Source organism: Poecilia reticulata, chromosome 6, assembly GCF_904066995.2.
Source record: "Poecilia reticulata chromosome 6, P_reticulata-male-v2, whole genome shotgun sequence".
In the NCBI taxonomy this organism is placed as follows: Eukaryota; Metazoa; Chordata; class Actinopteri; order Cyprinodontiformes; family Poeciliidae; genus Poecilia; species Poecilia reticulata.
In genome coordinates this window covers 25,107,627-25,126,892 of record NC_088835.1, presented here as the reverse complement: position 1 = coordinate 25,126,892, position 19,266 = coordinate 25,107,627, and the positions used below count along the sequence as shown (strand labels likewise).

The window sequence follows — 19,266 nt, the reverse complement described above, 5'->3', positions numbered from 1 at the left end:
TTGATGCAGTAGATTTCCAGGAAACATAGTTGAGGCTCACAAACTAAAAATAAAAACCCAAGACAAACAAACAAACAAACAAACCACATGTAGCTGAAATGATCAACAAAGATATTTGACAGCTGAATGGTATTCCTGAAAATGCTTCCAATGTTTTTATTGTTTCTGATTTTTCTTATTTCCACGTTTTGAGAAAGCAATCTTGATTACATAACCTTAAATGATAATAATAATAACAATAAAAAAGCTGTTTTTTGGGGTGAAAGGACAAACTACACCCAGTGCTTGACTGCTTTTACAGAATGGTCTGCTTAGTAACTTTAAGTCAGTTTATTATTTATTAAATCACTCATTCTTTCCCATTTTGCGGTCACATTTATTTTAATTTCCGTTTAAAACACTATTAAATATTTATTAGAATGTTCTACTTTAACTTCTGATGGGAACCCTGGCACAAGAAGTATAGATTTATATGTTTTTGCTTGAATGGTAAACCAAAGCTGAACAAAGAAATCTTTTTTGAATTGTAAGCAATAATCGCAGTTTGTTATTTTGCCAGAATAAACAGCGACACCAAGCGCCTAAATGTGAAGTTACATCGACTAGACACGTTGACAACGTTGTCCCGCCCTAAGTTGAAACTTTGGCGGCGCTACTAACTTCACGCTTGATGCAACATATAAGAACCAGAGAGAGGGGCGGGACCGTCAGCACCAATTGGATTCTTATACCCGCATTAGTGCCTTCTCTATCCGGAACACAACGCAACTTAAAACAAGCGCGCCACAGTGACGCAACGGATTTTCTTTAAAAACGTTCTGGAACCAGGAAGTAGCGTCACACAGCGAACAGTCAATCCCGATTTTAAAGTTTCTTGTTTTTATCCTGGAAAACTGTGATAGCTATGAGAAAAACATATATTTTAAAATAGTATGCACATTTGGTTGACTATTTAAAGATAGTTATGGCTTACGTTAATTTAAAAACGGTGTTTGCGACTTTGACGTTCACACTTTCTTCGTACAGTGAATTTCTCTTGATAAGGGGTTCTCACCACTTATCCTTACTGCCGTGAAGTACAAAGTTGCCTGTAATAAGCCATGTAACGTGTTATGGAAAGCGAGAAACCCAGAGACATCACTGCAGTAGCAAAAGTGCTTAATAAACGCTTTTTATGGAGAGAAAGCCTGAAGAAGACACATCCTCATGAGGAAGATGGAGACCTTGATCTTCGTTGGACTCTAAAACAAAGACGGTCAGAAGATGGAGAATAACGCATCCGAAAATCTAAACGTCTCCACAGCTTTGCTGGCTTATGGGGAATCGGTACCTGAATTGAGAGAACCACATCATGCGCCTGGAGCTGAGGTTGCTGAACCAGAGAGGGAGGCTTACTCTGCGGACCCCAGTGATCGCTCCATCTCAAGCCTCTCCTCTTCTTTCTCCTCAATGTTTCATCCTCTTTCTTCATCTTCCTCATCTTCCCGTGGCTCAGGCCTGTCTCTGTCGCCACCCTTGCCTCCTTCTGTGGAGCTTTCTGCAATCATGACAGACACCAGGCTGACCCTGGATGTTTATCTAGGAGGAGCAGCTGCGTTGCCCTTGGTTTGGGGGTATGACCCTGATCATCTGAGGGGCATCAAGTACCTGAGACTGGGCTCCGAGGACAAACCTGGGATTGATGCTGCACTGGATGTCCTTCCTCATATGACAGGGCTTCACTCTTTGGCCATCCGGGGTAACATGTAGCTTCACCAACACATTAGCATGCATATTGCCATATTTATGTATTTAGTTTAGATAAATTATTCTAAAATAATAACTAGCACTGCTTTGATAAATTGTGATTTGGTTGTCTCTCTGGCAGGCTGTTGTAACACAATCAAATCACAGTCTTGTCTCTACTTACTTTAGGATTTCAGTAGCAACAATCCTTCCTGTTAACATGACATTGTCTGTTACTAGATAGAACTGAGAATATAGATATTTAAAAACATGTTTCCTACTTTTACCATGGATGTGTAATGGGGTATTTTAAGCTCTCCATTGTGGAGACTGTGTGACGAAAAATACAAATAATAATCTTAGGTGTCACTTAAAATGTGATTGTGTAACTTGAGATATATTGTAATTTGAAAATAACAAATTTTTAACTAAGCTAAGCATATTTTCAGATATCCATATGGGTTTTCTTATATTTTTGCATCTTTTCAAATGTCTAACAGATTTTAGCTCTAGGTGCTCAATGTTCATGTTGGGTATTGAAGATAAACATTGTGGGTATATCAGCTAAACTTTTTAGAGAGGTGGAATTCCATTTTCTGAACTTTTATTTATGAATTCTTATGAAAGATTTTGTGGTGTTCATCACCTTTATTTATCAATAACTTGATTGGAAGAAGGTCAGTTCAGAACCTAGAGTTGGAATCAAACAATAGCCTTTGTTATGGTGCACGTTTTCCACCATTGTTGTTTTTTTTTGAGTGGCCAGGATATAAACCATAGAGTAACATTTTATTCAAAGTTACTTTTGATATATATATTAAATAACATTTTAGACCTGTAGAAAAGTAATTATAAGGATGCAAAGTAACTCCGATTTAAGAGTGACTGACATTTGCATTCACGTTAAAATGTATTTAGGTATTATAAAGGAAAGTTGTTTCTTTTAGGAAATCTGTTCCAGATATCTACAAGTTTTATCCTAAATACCTGGAGCTGACTGTCAACACATCTAAATTAGAAAAGTGACACCATTTATTATTGCAAGAAATATATAGGTATTTTAAAAATAAATATAAAAAATTGTTTGTAGACTGAACAAAAGGTATTTTGGATAGCTAAAATAAAACATCTGCTCTGAAGATATTGCCTTCACCATCTTCTGCATTTACTTTTTTTTCTTAAAGGACATCGCTTTTATGACTCCCGAGGTGATCCCCTGCCTGGACTCCTCACCAGTTTGCCAGACTCCACGTCAAATCTGTTTCACCTGAAACACGTGGATCTCTCCTTCAACCAGCTTACCTTTATGCCGTCATGCCTGCTCCAACTGCCGGTGCTGTCCACGTTGTTTCTCTGCCACAACCACATCTCAGCTTTGCCTCCAGATCTAGGCCAATTATCATCTTTAACCTACCTGTCCCTGATGGGGAATAAATTGGCGTCTGTTCCCTCAAGCGTGGGCCAACTAAAAGCGCTGCAGAGGCTCGATGTATCACATAACGTTCTCCAGCAACTGCCTGATGAAATTGGTTTCCTGGGGGAGCTTGTTAAGTTGGAATTGTCTCACAACAAGCTGAAACGGCTGCCAGAAAGCATGGGTAAGAGGTTCAGGGTGAATTACGGATTTAGATATAGACCACTTTAGAAATAAACAAGATATTCTGTTTGCTGGGAGTTAAGTTGTTGACGAGTTTTTATTTATTGCACAGGCTCTCTTGTTTCTCTCAGGGAACTGGTCATCTACAGCAATGAGTTCCGGGTAATTCCAAAATGTCTGAATGAACTCCCTCTGCTGACAATGGACGTTCGCGATAATCCTTTGGGAAAACCTCCGACGCCGCCTCCTCTGCCTCCCGTACCGGGTGAGCAGTTGTAAATTGATTTATGCTCAAATTTCTTTTATTGTAATCAGGCTATGCACTTTTTGTATTGTGCTCATTAAAATTGTCTTGTCTTATCAGATCACCCAATAATTCAAAAGTTGCATCTTAGATCCAACAAGCACAGGTACGGCTCTGCTGTAACATGATCAAATCTGTAAACTAACGCTGAATGCTTAAGCGTTGCAGAACCAAACTTGTCCCTCTCCTTTGCTCCTTAGTTTCTTTGTTTCGTCTGCTGGTCGCCATGTGTTTCTCCCAGGAGGGGCTGAGCTGACGTTCCCCCCTGGATGCCTGATGGCAACCACCAAATTCACGTGGGGTGAGAAAAGGCCAAACAGGAAATGGGTGTGGCTGGAGGAACATGACATCCTTCTGAGTCGGCCCCTGGAGCTTCGTCCTCATGGCGTTACATTTTTAAAGGTGTGAAAATGATTCGCTATAGTTTATTACATTAACACAGATGTACAGTGCCATGAAAAAGTATTAATAAGCCTTGAGATCTAGAGAAGTGAGGCATGTATTCACCACTTTTTGCTGTCAAAGAGCATCCAGGAGGCATTAACCATGCTTCAATTTGTCAACATTTTGTTATATTACAGCCTTACTTCGAAGGCTTCAATGAATCTCTTTACTCAAATTTCTGCACACAAATATCCCATTATAACAATGTGAAAAAAAACATGTGCAAGTACTCACAGTCTTTAATTGAACAATTTATTACAATTTGGAATGAGGATGTAACAAAACTAAATGTGAAAAAGTAAAGCTGTGGGAGATTTTTTGTTGGAGACCATTACTGAACAACGACATCATTAAGAGCAAGGAACATGCCAGCTGCACAAAGCATTAGGTTGGCATTTGGTTAAAAATAAGGCTGTAATTGCCTTTTTATGCATTTTTAGAATTATTGTAGTATCTAAGATACCAAATGTTTAATATAACCAAAATCTATTTAGCCACACTTTATACAATTTCAATACAGACTTGGTTTAAAAGGTTGTTTTACTCTTCCACCATGTAACAGGAATGCTGGACAAAAGACGGTTGTCTTTAGAGGAATGAAAACATGGAACTCCCTTCCTTCCTCCGTTTTAAATGCAACAAATGCTAGACCTTTTACAAGAGCCCTGTTTAATTAGTTTATTATATAGTGTTTTAATTCTACATTTATGAATCAGTATGCTAAGTCACTACTGTTATATTAAGCGTGTGTAACTGTTTTTTTAATAAATGTTTTTCTATAATTTGGACTTAGCTAATGGGGATCCAAACAAACAAGTTGTGGTCTATATTATTGCTGCTACTATTTATTAGAAATATTTTGGGGTTTCTCAGTTCATGTTTTTGTTGTTTACTTCAGCCTGTGGAGGTGTGTGTGCCGTATCATCGGACCAAACGAGGGGAGGTGGTGTTGCGCACGTTTGACGGGCAGACATGGAGCACTCTGCCCACTGAACTCAGGAGAGGAAGTGAGGAGCATTGTTGTTATCCTGGGGGACATCCAGCCAGGGTAAACGATAAAATATGAAATGAGACTGCAAAGCTTGTTCTTCTATTCTAATGCAGGTCATAGTGTTACTTGTAGAATAAAATCTACTTTTTTTGTTTTTGCAGCTGGCATGTTCCTTTGTGAGCCACTTCTCCTGGTTTATGGCGGTGTCCAGACCTGTAAGGGATACTTGCTCCGTCACACCAGCAGGAGCTCTTCTGGTGTCCAGCTCCAACCCTGGAATAAAGCTTCACTTCCCTCCTGACTCCACTGCACAGACTCGCACTATAACCCTACAGGTGAGTTCAGCAAACAGCAGTGAAAAGAACACAACGTTCTAAGCTCCAAAACCAAAATTATTCCAAGAAAATGGGAAACCAGCTGTTGCAATGGGTGGCAACAGCTGGTTTGTTTTTTGGAATGCACTTTTGACTTGAGTGTTTGATTGCAGGGTCAGTGTGAGTAAAAAGCACAGAGAAAACCTTGTGGGGTCCAAATGACTCATCTCTTCAGACCGTGGGAGAGTTAAAAAACCTCCCATCATCACACCGGACATTTGACAAACAAAAAACATCTCTTAAAATAATGGGAGGCTCTAATAGTTACCAGAGCAATCATAACAATTCCAAATACAAAAATTAATTACAGACTTTGGTTCCAAATTGACTTCCGTAGATCCTAAATAAATAAAGAAAAAACTAAACGATAGAACTTGTGTCTTACAAAAATTCAACGTAAATGGCCACAACAAGCAGGAACACCATTGCTACCATGACCAGTCATTGATGCGTCTCTCTCTCTCTGTCTTTCTGTCTCTCTGTAGGTGCTGCAGGTGTCTGAGTTTGAGGTGCAGGCTCTGTGTGGCGATCCTCAGGCCAGAGTCAGCCCCATCCTCTGCCTCTCCCAGACTCCTACCTCACAGTTCCTGCAGCCAGTTAAAGTCCAGATCCCTCTGCCACCAGGAATCACAGGTTCCATCATGGCCATCATGGTTTTCACATGCGTGCATGAGCAGAATATTTTAGCATGCGTTAACATTTACTGTGGATCCACAGGGCATGAAGCCGATGTGTCCCAGTTGCATGTGCTTCACGGAGATCCAGCTGCTCAAACCTGGACTGACATTACATCACAAGTGTCCCTGTACGTTACCCATCTGTACGCCATTTTCTACATTACCCACTTCTCCTGGTAAGCTGCTGCACTTTGTTATGCAATTTCCAATTGACATACTTCAGATTGTATGCTGGGGGTCTTGTAACTTTGGTTTATCTGCTCTATTATAGGTACTGGCTGTGGTACACTACACAGCAGTGCGTTAGCGGGGTGGTCAGAAAGGTCTATCAACGGCTAAAACAGTTTAAAGTCCAGTTCCTCGTCCTCCAGCGGAAGACGGACCCCGCTCAGGTTCTGCTGCAGTGCCTGCCTGCTAACAAGGTTTGGCATCTCACTTTTTGACCTTCTTTGGAACCTCAAGTATAGATGCTGAACAGTAATTGTGTGGGTTTTCTGCTCAGATGGAGGGCAGAGTTCAGTCTTTGTCTGAGCAATATGACGGACCTCACCCCTCTGACCTGTGTGACCTGCTGGAAGGAGAGCAGTTCTTCGCTGGCTTTGAGAGGGGCTTAGACATCGTCACAGGTTGGAATTCTTCTTTCCTGCCATTAATGTGGAATTATGTGTTGCTGTGTATCATCAGTAAACATGTTTTTTTTTTTTTTTGACATGTTCATTTATTTTCCTCAGACAGGCCGGATTGTGTTGAGGGGCGTCTGTGTTTTGTGTTTTACTCCAGTCTGAAAAATGTGAAGGAAGTGTACGTCTGTTCTGCTCAGGGGCAAAAAGGGCCGGTGAGGGGACAGGTAAGAAACACAGAACAGTGAATAATAATGGATGTCACATGTCCACTCTGCAGATAATACAAAGAGCAAAGAGCATAACATTTTAATTTACACTGAGTACGTACAAAATAAGTGGTGGTCAACCCTGTTGCTTTGCTTCACTTTGATTACTTTCAGTTTAGGAAAGGAGGCCTGTTTTGACATCCCACATCTAAGACCCAATAAAGACAAAATAAGATGCTGATGTTCTATTAAAATAAAACATGGTTGGATCACTCCAAGAAGGAAATTGATTTATTAAAAGTCAACATTTTTTCTTATATGTGTTTCATATATATATCTCAGCCTGACTCTGAATGTGACATTTTAAGTGCGGAAAGGGCTTCAAATTCAAATTCAGTTAAAACTTACTGAAGTATTTGTTGTGAAACAGATTTCTTTCTAAATGTCATCTTTAGTGAATAGTCTGTTTGGTACCCTATGATTGCGTAGGGAGGAGGGCGTTCTAATTGAAATATCTTTGTGTTAAGTCTATAGTTGGCTCCTTTCTAAAACTGTTAAGAAAATAATAAAATGTTGTCTTACAAACATTCTGGGAATCCTTCATGCTGTTTGTTTCATTCATTTTATACAACACTCTTCATATGCTGATGGTTTGTGCGGAGGATGTGATCTGTAATTCTACGGTACTTTAAACCTACTGAGATTTGCAAGATGCTATTTTTTGCATCTACATGCATTGCAGGTGTTATCAGTGAGGTGTGCTGCTCCTGCTGCACATAATAAATCAGATTACGTCATTGAACATGGTTTAAGCTGAAGTTTTGAATGATTTTCAACCTATTCCACAATCAAGACAAGTTTTGTTACCCGATTATTATCTTGAATATGCAAAAGTGAATTGAAGTTTTTTTACATGTCATCTAATTGCACTACACTGGGTTCACCTGTACTTCTCCACTGACTGCCATTAGCAGCCAATATGAAACTGATACAGTCAGCTCATCGAAATGAAGAGGAAACAAGATTTAACAGCTCAGTCACACCTCACTTTACATTACTTGGATGACGGGAATAAAGATAGACACTGGTTTTTTATCTCCATAGTCCTTTCATGATACTTGCTTGCCTAGCCACAAGATAAAAACATATAGTTGCAGCTTTAAAAAACATTGGACTGCAGGCTGTTTTTCAGTGAAGTCATTCTTGGAAGCTGGAAAGAGCATAAATAAGTGTGCTCTCAGGGTTGTGGCCGAAACAGATGTCATGCTGTCCTTAGTGGAGTAAAGGTTGAGAGAGGATAACTTTCGGTACTTGTTTATAGGAAACATGTTGCATAATATGAAATAAGTTAGATGGTGTGATTTGAGCCCTTTTGTACAATTCATGGCCTCACTGAACCTGGTGTCATTCTTTTATGGCTTATATATGAATTTAAAGGGAAACAAAAAGACCAAAGCTTGAACAAATAGCTGTGGCGATGTTTGCTGAGCAAGTTGCAGTTTTTAATCTAAATGGTTTAGTTTGTTATTCGTTTTTCAGGTGTCATTCTACAGAGGGGAGATTCCCAGTAATCTGCCAGAGGAAGTAGCCAAAAGGAGGAAAGGACTTGACACCCAGTGGCTTGCCACGTTGCCGTTAAGACTTCCTGTCAGTTAAAATGCCAGACATTGTTGTTTCCCACTTCTCACTTACGCTGTTGCTTTTCTTTATCATGTTTCTATTTAATTTTTTTTTACCTTTTATATATAAAATATTTGCAGAAATGTTTGCACTATTGTTTGAGTTGCTCTTCCTGCTTTTTGTTCATTCCACTGACAAAAATACAGCTTTTCTAAACCTTTTTGGCTTCTTTCTATGAATTATATCGCCACCTAAAGGGGAATATTTCCACGTTTCTCTTGCAGGCTCTGAATTCAGACAACAGTTTTAACCTGGAGGAGCTCCAGTATCCTCCCCTGAACCTGGGTGACCCAGAGAGCGGCTACCTGACTGAAGCCAACCTGCTGTCCATCTCCCTGCAGATTGGACGGGACTGGCGTGCCATTGGTATTAACCTCGGGTTGAGCTATGAAGAGTTGGACCGCATACAGTACAAACACAGGTGAGGATAAAAACATTTAAATAAATAATTGTCTTGGATTATGTCAAAAAATAGAATTATAGTGTGTCTGACCTACAAAGATGTTGGAATTTTGTATTTTTTTATTTGTATTTCAGAACTGTGTGATCATCAGAGAAACTTGACTTTGTGATTTTAGGTTAAAGCAGATCAGTTTGATTATGGATGATGTAGATTTGAGCCTTCTTGGTGGAATCTCACTTGTTTGTGCACATGCAGATACTTTATAGAAGTGGGATTGTGTTTCTTTTTTAAGTCAGATCAGTAGCTACACTTGTTTTCATGGTGTTTGCAATGTGTTTTTTGAAAACAGGGAGACATTTCCCCTGTGTCGGTAAAGGACATTTTTTGGTTTTTATTTAACAGAGATGTTTTAATACCACATCAACTCTTGTATTTTGTTGTTATTCTGCAGTGAGATGTTTAACTTCTCTTTAGGTCTATTGTGGCCGATTGGTAATCAGAAAAAGGGAAATGATTTTAATGAACATTTTTCAGCGTTTTGAGAAGAATCTGGAAAACAACTGAAAATATTGTCAAAATACGAATGCAATTTTCTCTGTACAGTTCATTGTGAAAGTATTTGAAACTCTTGAGTTGCAACACTGATGTATGAAATTCCGGTTTTATGTGACATACCAACACAAAACAGTTAAAATTTGAATTGGAAGGAAAATGTTTTATAATTTTAGTAAATGTTTAGAAGTAAAACTCAAACAAGTGTCATATGCATTTGTAATTAACCCTACTTTCTCCTAAATCCAATTACTGCTCTAACTCAAAAGGCTTACAGCTGTAATTGAATTTAATAAAAACTGAATCAGGGGTCTGAATAGGCCACTATTTTAGTTTCTCACCTTGCTCCCAATTATGCACTACTTTGGTAAATAAAATACATTACAGTTTTGAGTTGCAATTAGACGACATGTAAAAAAACTTCAATTCACTTTTGCATATTCAAGATAATAATCGGGTAACAAAGCTTGTCTTGATTGTGTAATAGGTTGAAAATCATTCAAAACTTCAGCTTAAATCTTGCTAGAATTTACATTTGCTGTAAAGGTAATTTATGTAATCAATGTGCAAATGTGGTAAAAGAAAACTTCTGTGGAATCCAGGTAGAGTGAGTTGGTATGTAACTACAAAAGAACCAGCAACAGGAGAAAATTTTGACTGTTTTAATCTGCACCGTCAGCCACCATTGAGCCATCTGGGACACTGCGGGAGATTACACACAGGCTGTTTACTCATCTGGCCCTCCCCCTTCTCCTAAGCCTAAAAAACCCCACTCATGACGCATCCTGTAGATGAAAAGCGATGCGCTATGTAAAGTCAAAGATTAATGCCCTCACAGCAGATAAGATGGTGGTTATTGTATGTAGAAGATATATGGAGATTCAAATTTCTTACTTTTAAGGGGCCCGTTTTATTTAAATACACCTATGACTGCGGATTACACTAAATCTACAATGAGCATACATTTCTTTCAAATGTTCACATTGCTGCTACTGATTGAGTTGCTGACAGATGTATGCATGCATGGTGTATTTTCTTCCCCACTCAAGCAGCTGCAGCTGGCTGCTCCATAACGCAACATCTCTTGTTTGTGTTACTCGCCAGGGACAACCTGGGCGCCTTAGTGCTGGACATGCTGTTTCACTGGGCCCAAGGACAGAGGAATGCAGGACCTGGGTCAGTGTCCAGGCTCGTGGCTGCTATGACAGTAAGCGGCAGGAGGGATCTGGCAGAGGAGATCGAGGACATAGTCAGTCTTGGAAGGAGAAAGTACACGGAGTCACTGAAGAGAGTAGGTCTGGAAGCAGAGAGCTCCTCTGTTGGGGAAGCACAGCAGTAGATCAGCCCACACTGGGCGCAGATGGCTGCTTTACACTTGAGTAACCTGCTTGTTTACACCGAGACCCCGATCATCCCGTCTGATCAACTGTCATAATGTGCAAAACCCTCTGAAACACCAGCCTCCAACTAGTGGGGCTTTTTACAAGACTTTGTTTTAAGTCAAATGGATGGACTGCATCAGGACCAGTTCCATGGTCGGCTGGCATTTTGAAGATTCAATTTAGAAAGCATAAAGCTACTTCTAATGTAATATATTTGTAATTGTAGAATTTTTTTGCATAACATTGTGTACATATTTTGACTCTGGGATCCTAAAAAAATTCTGCAGTGCTTTTGACTGGCATCTACAATTGTTGAAGATCATCTGAAAGAAAACTGGGATAACTGATATCCCAGTTTTCTTGAAAATTATGTTGGTAATAAAAAAATAAAGCTCCAATGCCATTGACAAAATGTGACCATATGTTGTCATTTAATGATGATAATAAGCAATTTGGTTATTTATTAGCTCCCTATAATTATAATTTATTAGCCAAATTAAAATTTTATGAACATTGGTCTTCTAAATAGGGCTGCACAGTGGCGCAGTTGGTAGAGCTGTTGCCTTGCAGCAAGAAAGTTCTGGGTTCCATTCCCGGCCCCGGTCTTTCTGCATGGAGTTGGCATGTTCTCCCTGTGCATGCATGGGTTTTCTCCGGGTACTCCGGCTTCCTCCCACAGTCCACAAACATGACTGTCAGGTTAATTGGTCTGTCTAAATTCTCCCTAGGTGTGAGTGTGTGTGTGCATGGTTGTTTGTCCTGTGTGTGTTGCCTGGCAACCTGTCCAGGGTGTACCCCGCCTCTTGCCCGGAACGTTAACTGGAGATAGGCACCATCAACCCTCCCGAACCCACTAAGGGACAAGGGTGTAAAGAAAATGGATGGACGGATGGGTCTTCTGAATAATGATTATATTTATCTTCTGACTTGGAGTGGCCAAGTCAGATTCCTGTCATGAATTTGATAGAGAATCTGTGAAGGCAGCTAAAGATTAGAGCGATAGCAAGGAGGCTTTCCAACCTCCAAGAGCTTATCGTCACAGATAAATCCTCAAAATTGCATTGGTAACATGTAAAAGCTTTACAGGAATGATCAAAAGTGTTTGCAGAAGTGTTTCCATTATTTATTTGGCTCCAAACAATTGTCTGACGACATGTGTTTATACCGTAATGTGTTGTGTTGTGTGGATTTTACAAAAAGTCTGTAAAGCATTAAACTTTAAAGTACGCACACATCAGAATTAACTATATGTTTTTGTCTTTGTTCTGTTTTTTAAAAAACTTTTTTCTGCTCTACAAAACTGCATTATCAGTGCATCTGTTAGTATAAATAGATCACTGATGAGTCTTGCGAAATCCATGCATTCTTTTGGTCTTTAATTTGGCGTGTTAGGGCCGCATTCTCAGTCTCAACCCCAATATAGCAGCTCTTACCATTTTTATATTTTTATCCCACAAGGTCATTGTGCAGCGATGAATCGTCACGATGACGTAGGCCACCGTCCTACCATCCCCCTTACACCTTTACTGCGCTTGTAAAATGTGTGTGTAATTCTACTACAAGCCACTAGAGGTCTCACTCAGATTCCCTGCTATGGTTTGCAGCAGCTTCTCTCTGACCAGCCAGTCTGCTCCCCTCCCTGCCTGCCTGCCTGTCTGCCTGCCCGCCTGGCTGCTTGCTTTCACTCCCACCTCCTCAACTGGACTCAATTGCTAGTAATTCCCATAGGTTAGCTGCTATTGGAGTTTCAGTCAAACACAGAGAGTGAAACCGCATTGATCTCACCCCAGAATCACCCCGGAGGCACAAGCAGCGGAAACGACTCTGGTATGTACATAACGGGGGATGCTCGTTGACGTCTCCTTTGAAAAATTATGACTGCTTTCCAATGCAGGGAGTGTATATTTTGAAAATATCCCCTGAAGATAACCGAAATATTTAGCTTAAATTTTTTTTTAGCTAGGTGTAAAATGAAGATAGCTGCATGAAGCAGTGGCTGGTAATGTTGGGGCTAAGATGCGCCTGACTGTATGAGGTTGTCATTGAGTAACGGGAAGGAAATAATTTCCCGTCATGCAGTAAGCGTAGCAGTTTTAAGCTAAAGCGGATTAAATATGCATACTTGGCAGCAACGTCGGCTTTAATATTTATCTAGTGAAAAACGGCTTATTAAAGTGTTATACCGGGACCATTACGTGCCGTAAAATCGCCGAACCATTAGACACGTACAGATATATTGACTTTCCGTCTGTAACACAGAAGAGGTGGGTCGGCTGTCATCTTTAAGGGTTGTATAGACGTTTTTAGTTCGCTTGTTGTTGGATGTTATCAGCATATTCACACATTAAACTGTGGCATTCTTCTTTCTTATTGGTAGAACAAAAGAGGAAGACACTTTCTGGTTGTAAATTGGAGTTCTCCTTTAAGTTGCAAAGTTCTTTAAAATATACAGCGATGCATGTTTATAAATTAGTGCTTTACAAAACGAATAACGCCCTTTGAGCTATTTGATATTTTCTCAATCATAAACCTCCTGGATCACCTGTCCTGCATGTCTTGAACAGCCATCTTTTTTCATGAACACCTAGTTTCACCATCTGCTGAATGAAAGCATCTCCACAACATGAAGCTGGCACTGCCATGTTTCATAATGGGGATGACGTGTTCAGAGTAACCAGTTTTCTCCCACTCAAAGCGTTTTGATAGTTGGCAGAAAAATACATTTTGCTCTGACTTGACCAAAGCACATGGCTTGTGGCAAATGGGAATGCTGATTCTTTTCTTTCCACAATTGAGGCCATGTCGGTGAATACATGTCCACCGAACTGAAGCTCGAGTTACTATAGTCCTTGGCTACTTTTTTTTTTTAAATCAAAGCTGTAATTTTGGAGAGCTTAACTGGACAGCCATGACTTGAAGTAGGTTCAAAACTAAACTTGATTTTAACTTGTGTGGTCTTCATGATGCTGTTTGTTCTCCAACATCTGAGGCCTTCACAGAACAGCAGGGGTTTGCACTGTTGCCTTCTGGGTTCAAATCCCAGCCAACCTGGGTTTTTTCTGCATGGTTTTGTTCACGTTCTACCCAAGTATGGTGGTTTCTCTCCGGATACTCCAGACTTTCTCCCTTAGTGCAAAAAAAGACTGTTAGATTAATTGATTACTCCAAGCTGCACAAAGTGTGTGTTGTGTGTGTGCGTGGATGATTGTTTGCTCTGTGTGTCTCTCTGTTACCCAATTGGTGACCTGTCCGTATCCCACAACCAGCACCAGCAGCTATGTGACTGCATAGAAGACTAATACTAATGTGAGCCACACTTTATTTGTAAAATCATTTTTCCTCTGTTCCAACATGCACTACTTTGCTTTGGTGTAGCACATAAATCCCAATAGATTACATAGAAATAAAATAATTTAAAAAAGTTAAAGTGGAATGCATACTTTTACAAACCACTACACCATCAAGGGTCATTATTCTGTAACCCAAGGCATCCACTGCAAAGGCTTCAAAGCCTTGTAAAACATCCACATGGGAATATTTATCAGCTGAGCAGGATGGCAGAGGAATTTGCAAAAATCAATTTATTTTAAAACTGGCATGGGGAACTTTGCCTGTACATGTATGGGAAAGTTCAGACTATGGGTGTAATAAAGCATTCCAACTGCTTGGAAATAATTGATGAGGTGAGTCATTCTTAGGTGTTAGGTGACATCCTGTGCTATCTGCTGGAACTGCTCAGCATTTTAGACCAGATCTTAGAAAGTAGTTTTACTGTGACTCACCATGCAAGCCTTGTTTTATTTTACTAGCTTGCACGGCAAGACCAAAGGGATTTCACAGAAATGTGCTAAGTATCCCACAAGCAGGAGGCTCGCTGCAGGAGAAGGATACTTTTGTATCATCCCTGTGTGAGAGTTATCCCTTCATGTTGCAGTCTGCTGCAATCTGCAAACTGGAAGCAGTTGCTTTTGCTTTTTGTTTTTTTTTTTCCTTCACAGAATATTTTCCCAAAGTCATTTGGATGCTTTTGGTGAAATGTGAGAATGTGAAGTTAGTCAGCAATTATTCTTCTCTATTTTTTTCCTTCTAACAGTAAGAAAACTGAGATTGAGGCGAAAGCGTGAAGATAAAGAAATCCCCAGATGGTTTACAGAAACAAAGCCTCCATGTACTACCTGTGGAGTCGGAGGAAGGACCAAACTCTTCACCTTTCATCTGCACAAAGAGCCTTTTTCTAAGACATAAAAGCCTGACTCAACCTGATATCATTGGCCCGCAACAGGTGATTTCAAAAAGCACTCTGTTGTACTGTTTTAATGGGTGCAATATGATCTCAGAGCAGAGAATCGGTGACACAAAATGTGTTTCTATGCCTGGATCTCACTCTTTTGGCTCTAAAAACTGGTTGGGAGTGAGCTCTCATAAGTATGTATTAAGTTTATAATCCTCATGGTGTAGGGAAGAGGAAATATTAATCAGATTTGATAGATTTGACATAGTAAATGTTATCTCCTGGTCCTGCACTGCTGTGTAAGACTAAAAATATTCAGTATCTCGTAAATATTTGCAGCGCTACAGTGAAGCATTAAGATAGGAAAACACAGATGGATGTTAGTCTGGAGGATTATTAAAAGCATTCCTTTTATAAACAACTATACGGTTAATATGGACACATTGTCATGGAGCTAAATCAGATAGTAGATTATGCATGAGTCATTTTATTACAATAGCCCTATTACATTACTTTCTGTTTATACCTCATGTCTACATATCTCAGACTCTGGATTCTTTGGCCTTGGACCTGAGTAGACTGTGAAATCCTGAGTGGTTGTTATGACTGTCTTCTTATTTATTTTCTTGTACTTTATACATTATTTTATTCTGTATATATTTTCATTTTTTGTCTGTTTTTAAATGTGGTAAATGAAAAAAAAATCCATAATGGCGTGAATCACACTTACATATTTTCTTAAAAATAACAAACGAACTAGTCGAGTCGTCCTTGCCAGCAAGAGCTGCCAAAAAATAAAATCAGCTTTTTACGTAACTGTGAAAATATTTTGGTCCTATTTTCCTTGCAGAATTGTTTAAATTCAGCCACTTAAGTTTGCGGAATATTTTCCCAAAATATGTGATTTTGGAAAATATGAGAATGTGATGTGTGTATTGGTTTTTGCCTTGGAAGTATCCCATGAATTAAATTTTTTGTTTGATCTCTTTCATAAGATACTCATGAATGCTGACCTCAACAGAGACAAATGAAACATACGTCACTTTAGATGTTGTTCTTTTGTGAATCCAATTAAGTCATTGATGCGTTGTGTGGTGTAGCCACTCCTAGGAGAGTTTACCACTGATTTGTGTGTTGTCCATTTGTAGATAGTGGCTCTAAATCGTTTGTCCTGGAGCCTCAACGTCTTACAAACGGCTCTGTAAACATTTCCAAACAAATAGAGGTCAATGACTTTGTTTGTCATCTGTTCTTGAATGTCTTTAGATTTGAAATTGATGTGTTGCTTTTACCCACTTCACTCAGCCTGACATTAAGTGATTTCTTAATGCTAGACATCAGTCAGAAATCAAGCCAGTTATCTTTAATATTACAATTTCTTTGAAAAATCTATAAGAGGGCTGATACATTTTCACAACAGTTCATATTATTAACAGTAATAGAAATATTAATAATACGGTGTAGCTCTAAACAGATGGAGCTTTGCGTTAGATCTGACCTCTGTGATCTAGCAGCTCATAGCAGTATATCTGCAGAAACACACTCCTGCTGTTGGGAGCTCAGTGTGTTAATGGAACCAGCTCATGTGAGACAGATGGACTGGCATCTACTGCCTGCACTGAGCTAATGAAGAGGCTGCATTTGCTTTTCATTTTCTGTGCCGTCTTCCCTAGTCACATGGGTTCTGTTTTAGTGCTGATTGCAACAAGGCTTTGTCACCATAGCCACTCACTTCCTTGTATCTTTAGCCAAACTTGAATGTCATTCATTCACCAAGACCTTTACTCAGTCGGCACTTAAGAAGAGATGAGCAGCACTGGAGCTTAGATTGAGAAGGTATTTGCCTCTGACTGGTTGATTTGTGTGAAATAAATATGATTTGCATCCAGTTTGTGTTGGAAATAAATCGAGATGGAACAGTCTGCAGATTCTTAAAGCTTGATTTCAGCTCTTCAAAAGCAGTAGCTCTACCAACTACATCACTTCATCTTTAAATTATCCAGGCATTGATCCTGTTTACTTTTCCCTAATGCATCTGAGTGCAGACGTGCATCTGTCCATTTACTTAGCAGCCTCTATTCGCGACTGGCAGGCTGCCATAGGTTTTCTGTGTGGCTGCAATAATAAGAAAATAAACTATGGGAATCATCAAACTTTTCTATTTAAAATAAGCAAATGATGCCACTTGAAATTAAATATAGTGAATTTAAATCCACCTTATTATTCAGACTTAAAAACCTTGAACTTAGCTGATGGCCACGAAACATGCTTATGTTTGGTGTGTTTAATATTAAATGTGTTTGCATGTACAAATTACTGTGTTTTAATCATTGATACTGGATGTTCTCTAACTGGCAGCAACATGTTATCATATTTACATGTCATATCTTAAAGAAAGAGTCAGCAGTCTTATTGAATAACTTGTGATGAACAAGGGTCACAAACAGGACTGCTATCTTTCTCAGCACCATCATTGTGTGTTAGCTACATCCAATAGCTGCTTTAGTAGGTTGGCTAAAGTTAAGTTCAAGGTTCTGCACTGGTTGCATAATCACTTATTGTGTACTCTTCAGTACTTATCAGCTCCTGTGGCGCAAACATAATAAATGACCTTTGTTTAGAAATGTTCAAGAAGGCGAGATTTTTTAGGCCTCCTATGCACTGCTGATAATTTTAGGATCAGATATAGAAATTTTGATTAACTGGGTGCAGAGTTTGTACTGCAGTTACTTTCCATTCCATTGTCAAAGTAAAGAAAATAAACACACACAAAAAAATGAATACAAATAAAGATAGACAGTAAGCACAAGGCAGGCTTAACAGGACCCATCAGAAGTTGCATAGTGATCACATTATATCCTGGAGGTTTGATAATATTATGATAAGTTATTTAAAATCTTATGCACAATAAAGTGGACACCCAAGGAAAAATGAAATTGTGGCACAGACTTTGCCTTGAGTTTGATTTGATAAAGTACAAATTTTTGTCCGTTTTCAGTGCAATGGTTTCAAGATCTAACAAACCGGCACCCTATTGTTGGTTTTGAAGTGCTGTGTGGTCAGCCCACTCTGCCTGAAGTTTACCTCTGTTTGTCAAAAACTGGATTTTTTTTGCAGCATTCAGCTTGATGTATTTTATGCTCCAGTTCTGAGCAGCATTGTTACTCTGACGGCCATGGGCTCCATTTCTCCAAGTCTGACTTTTCTCTTCATAAATAGTTGTTTGTCATGTTGATTTATCTGTGCTTTGGTAATGTATCTATCAGAACTTTATTTTGAGGTCATAGCCTGTAACTGAACTCCCTACATGAATTTGTTTAGTGTAAGTTTGCTCACAATAAAATGTCCCTTTTAAGCTAATGCTACACATGTGATAGATAGAAGGGACGTTGAGATACTCAAGAAGCATCTTCAGTCAAACACTCTCAGACACAGAGTAAAAACAATTTAAGAAAGCATTTCCCCCTCTGAATAAACTTAAGTCCACCTGCAGCTGCCTCTGTGGTCTGGCTGTTTACTCCCTGCCTGAGTTATCTGTCCAAGCTCAAGCCGAACCACCAGTGCAATGGCCACTGTTTGTCCTAGCTGAGACATGATCTGTTCTGTGTCCTCGAGAGACTGCTTTTAATTGGTAAAAAGAAGTCTATCCTGTAATAGCCATTTTCTTTCATGGTGGTGATCTTTGTAGCAGAAGTTCTTGTTGCTATCAGCTGTTTTGTCATTAAGCAGCTGCATGGCTATTGAGCAATTTATTGATAGAAAAATTATGTTTTTGTAAAGAAAATAATGTAATTTTTCTGAAATATTTCCAAAGATGCTACATCATCATATATTTATGCCTTTTACTTATGAAAACACACAGAAAGGCTGATTGTTATTGATTTGTTTTATACTTTTGATATTTTAGGGTTTTCTTGCTCTAAAATGTAACAATCCTGTTGATTTTATTACTTCAACGCAATGCAGGAATATGCTGCGTTCGGGTGTAGAGCAGTTTAGTGAGATTGCAACACATTCCTTGCAGCTTTGGTTGATGACGAGTTTTTTTTTTTTTTTTGCTGTGGACACTTCACAGTG

The 19,266-nt window shown here is 39.2% G+C and overlaps 2 protein-coding genes across 3 annotated transcripts in view; both read left to right on the top strand.

Moving 5' to 3' along the window:
* The first annotated feature begins 238 nt into the window (after positions 1 to 238).
* Positions 239 to 12,786, top strand: pidd1 (p53-induced death domain protein 1). 2 transcript variants are annotated; one of them, XM_008412113.3, is made up of 15 exons: positions 240 to 1,738; positions 2,910 to 3,323; positions 3,435 to 3,587; positions 3,687 to 3,732; positions 3,827 to 4,028; positions 4,969 to 5,118; positions 5,223 to 5,396; positions 5,921 to 6,068; positions 6,153 to 6,288; positions 6,384 to 6,534; positions 6,615 to 6,738; positions 6,844 to 6,959; positions 8,481 to 8,588; positions 8,846 to 9,042; positions 10,681 to 12,786. In XM_008412113.3, the coding sequence occupies exons 1-15, from the start codon at positions 1,264 to 1,266 to the stop codon at positions 10,913 to 10,915; spliced, it is 2,829 nt and encodes a 942-aa protein (XP_008410335.1). In that variant the 5' UTR covers positions 240 to 1,263; the 3' UTR covers positions 10,916 to 12,786. The 2 variants fall into 2 exon arrangements, with proteins under 2 accessions (XP_081464366.1, XP_008410335.1); XM_081608240.1 differs by lacking the exon at positions 8,481 to 8,588 and having other exon boundaries at positions 239 to 1,738; positions 10,681 to 12,785.
* The window catches only part of slc25a22a (solute carrier family 25 member 22a), a 20,400-nt gene continuing 13,724 nt past the window's right edge, over positions 12,591 to 19,266 (top strand). Inside the window, exons 1-2 of the mRNA XM_008412115.3 lie at positions 12,591 to 12,785; positions 15,052 to 15,240. The gene's annotated coding sequence lies outside the window, so the exon portion shown is untranslated. The remainder of the gene's footprint in view (positions 12,786 to 15,051; positions 15,241 to 19,266) is intronic.

What these genes read in the sequence shown, in the direction of transcription:
- pidd1 (XM_008412113.3), top strand. Translation starts at nt 1,264, where the DNA reads ATGGAGAATAACGCATCCGAAAATCTAAACGTCTCCACAGCTTTGCTG. An exon ending in ATGGCGTTACATTTTTAAAG is followed by an intron (nt 4,029 to 4,968) that starts GTGTGAAAATGA and finishes TGTTTACTTCAG; the next exon opens with CCTGTGGAGGTGTGTGTGCC. An exon ending in GGGCTTAGACATCGTCACAG is followed by an intron (nt 6,739 to 6,843) that starts GTTGGAATTCTT and finishes TATTTTCCTCAG; the next exon opens with ACAGGCCGGATTGTGTTGAG.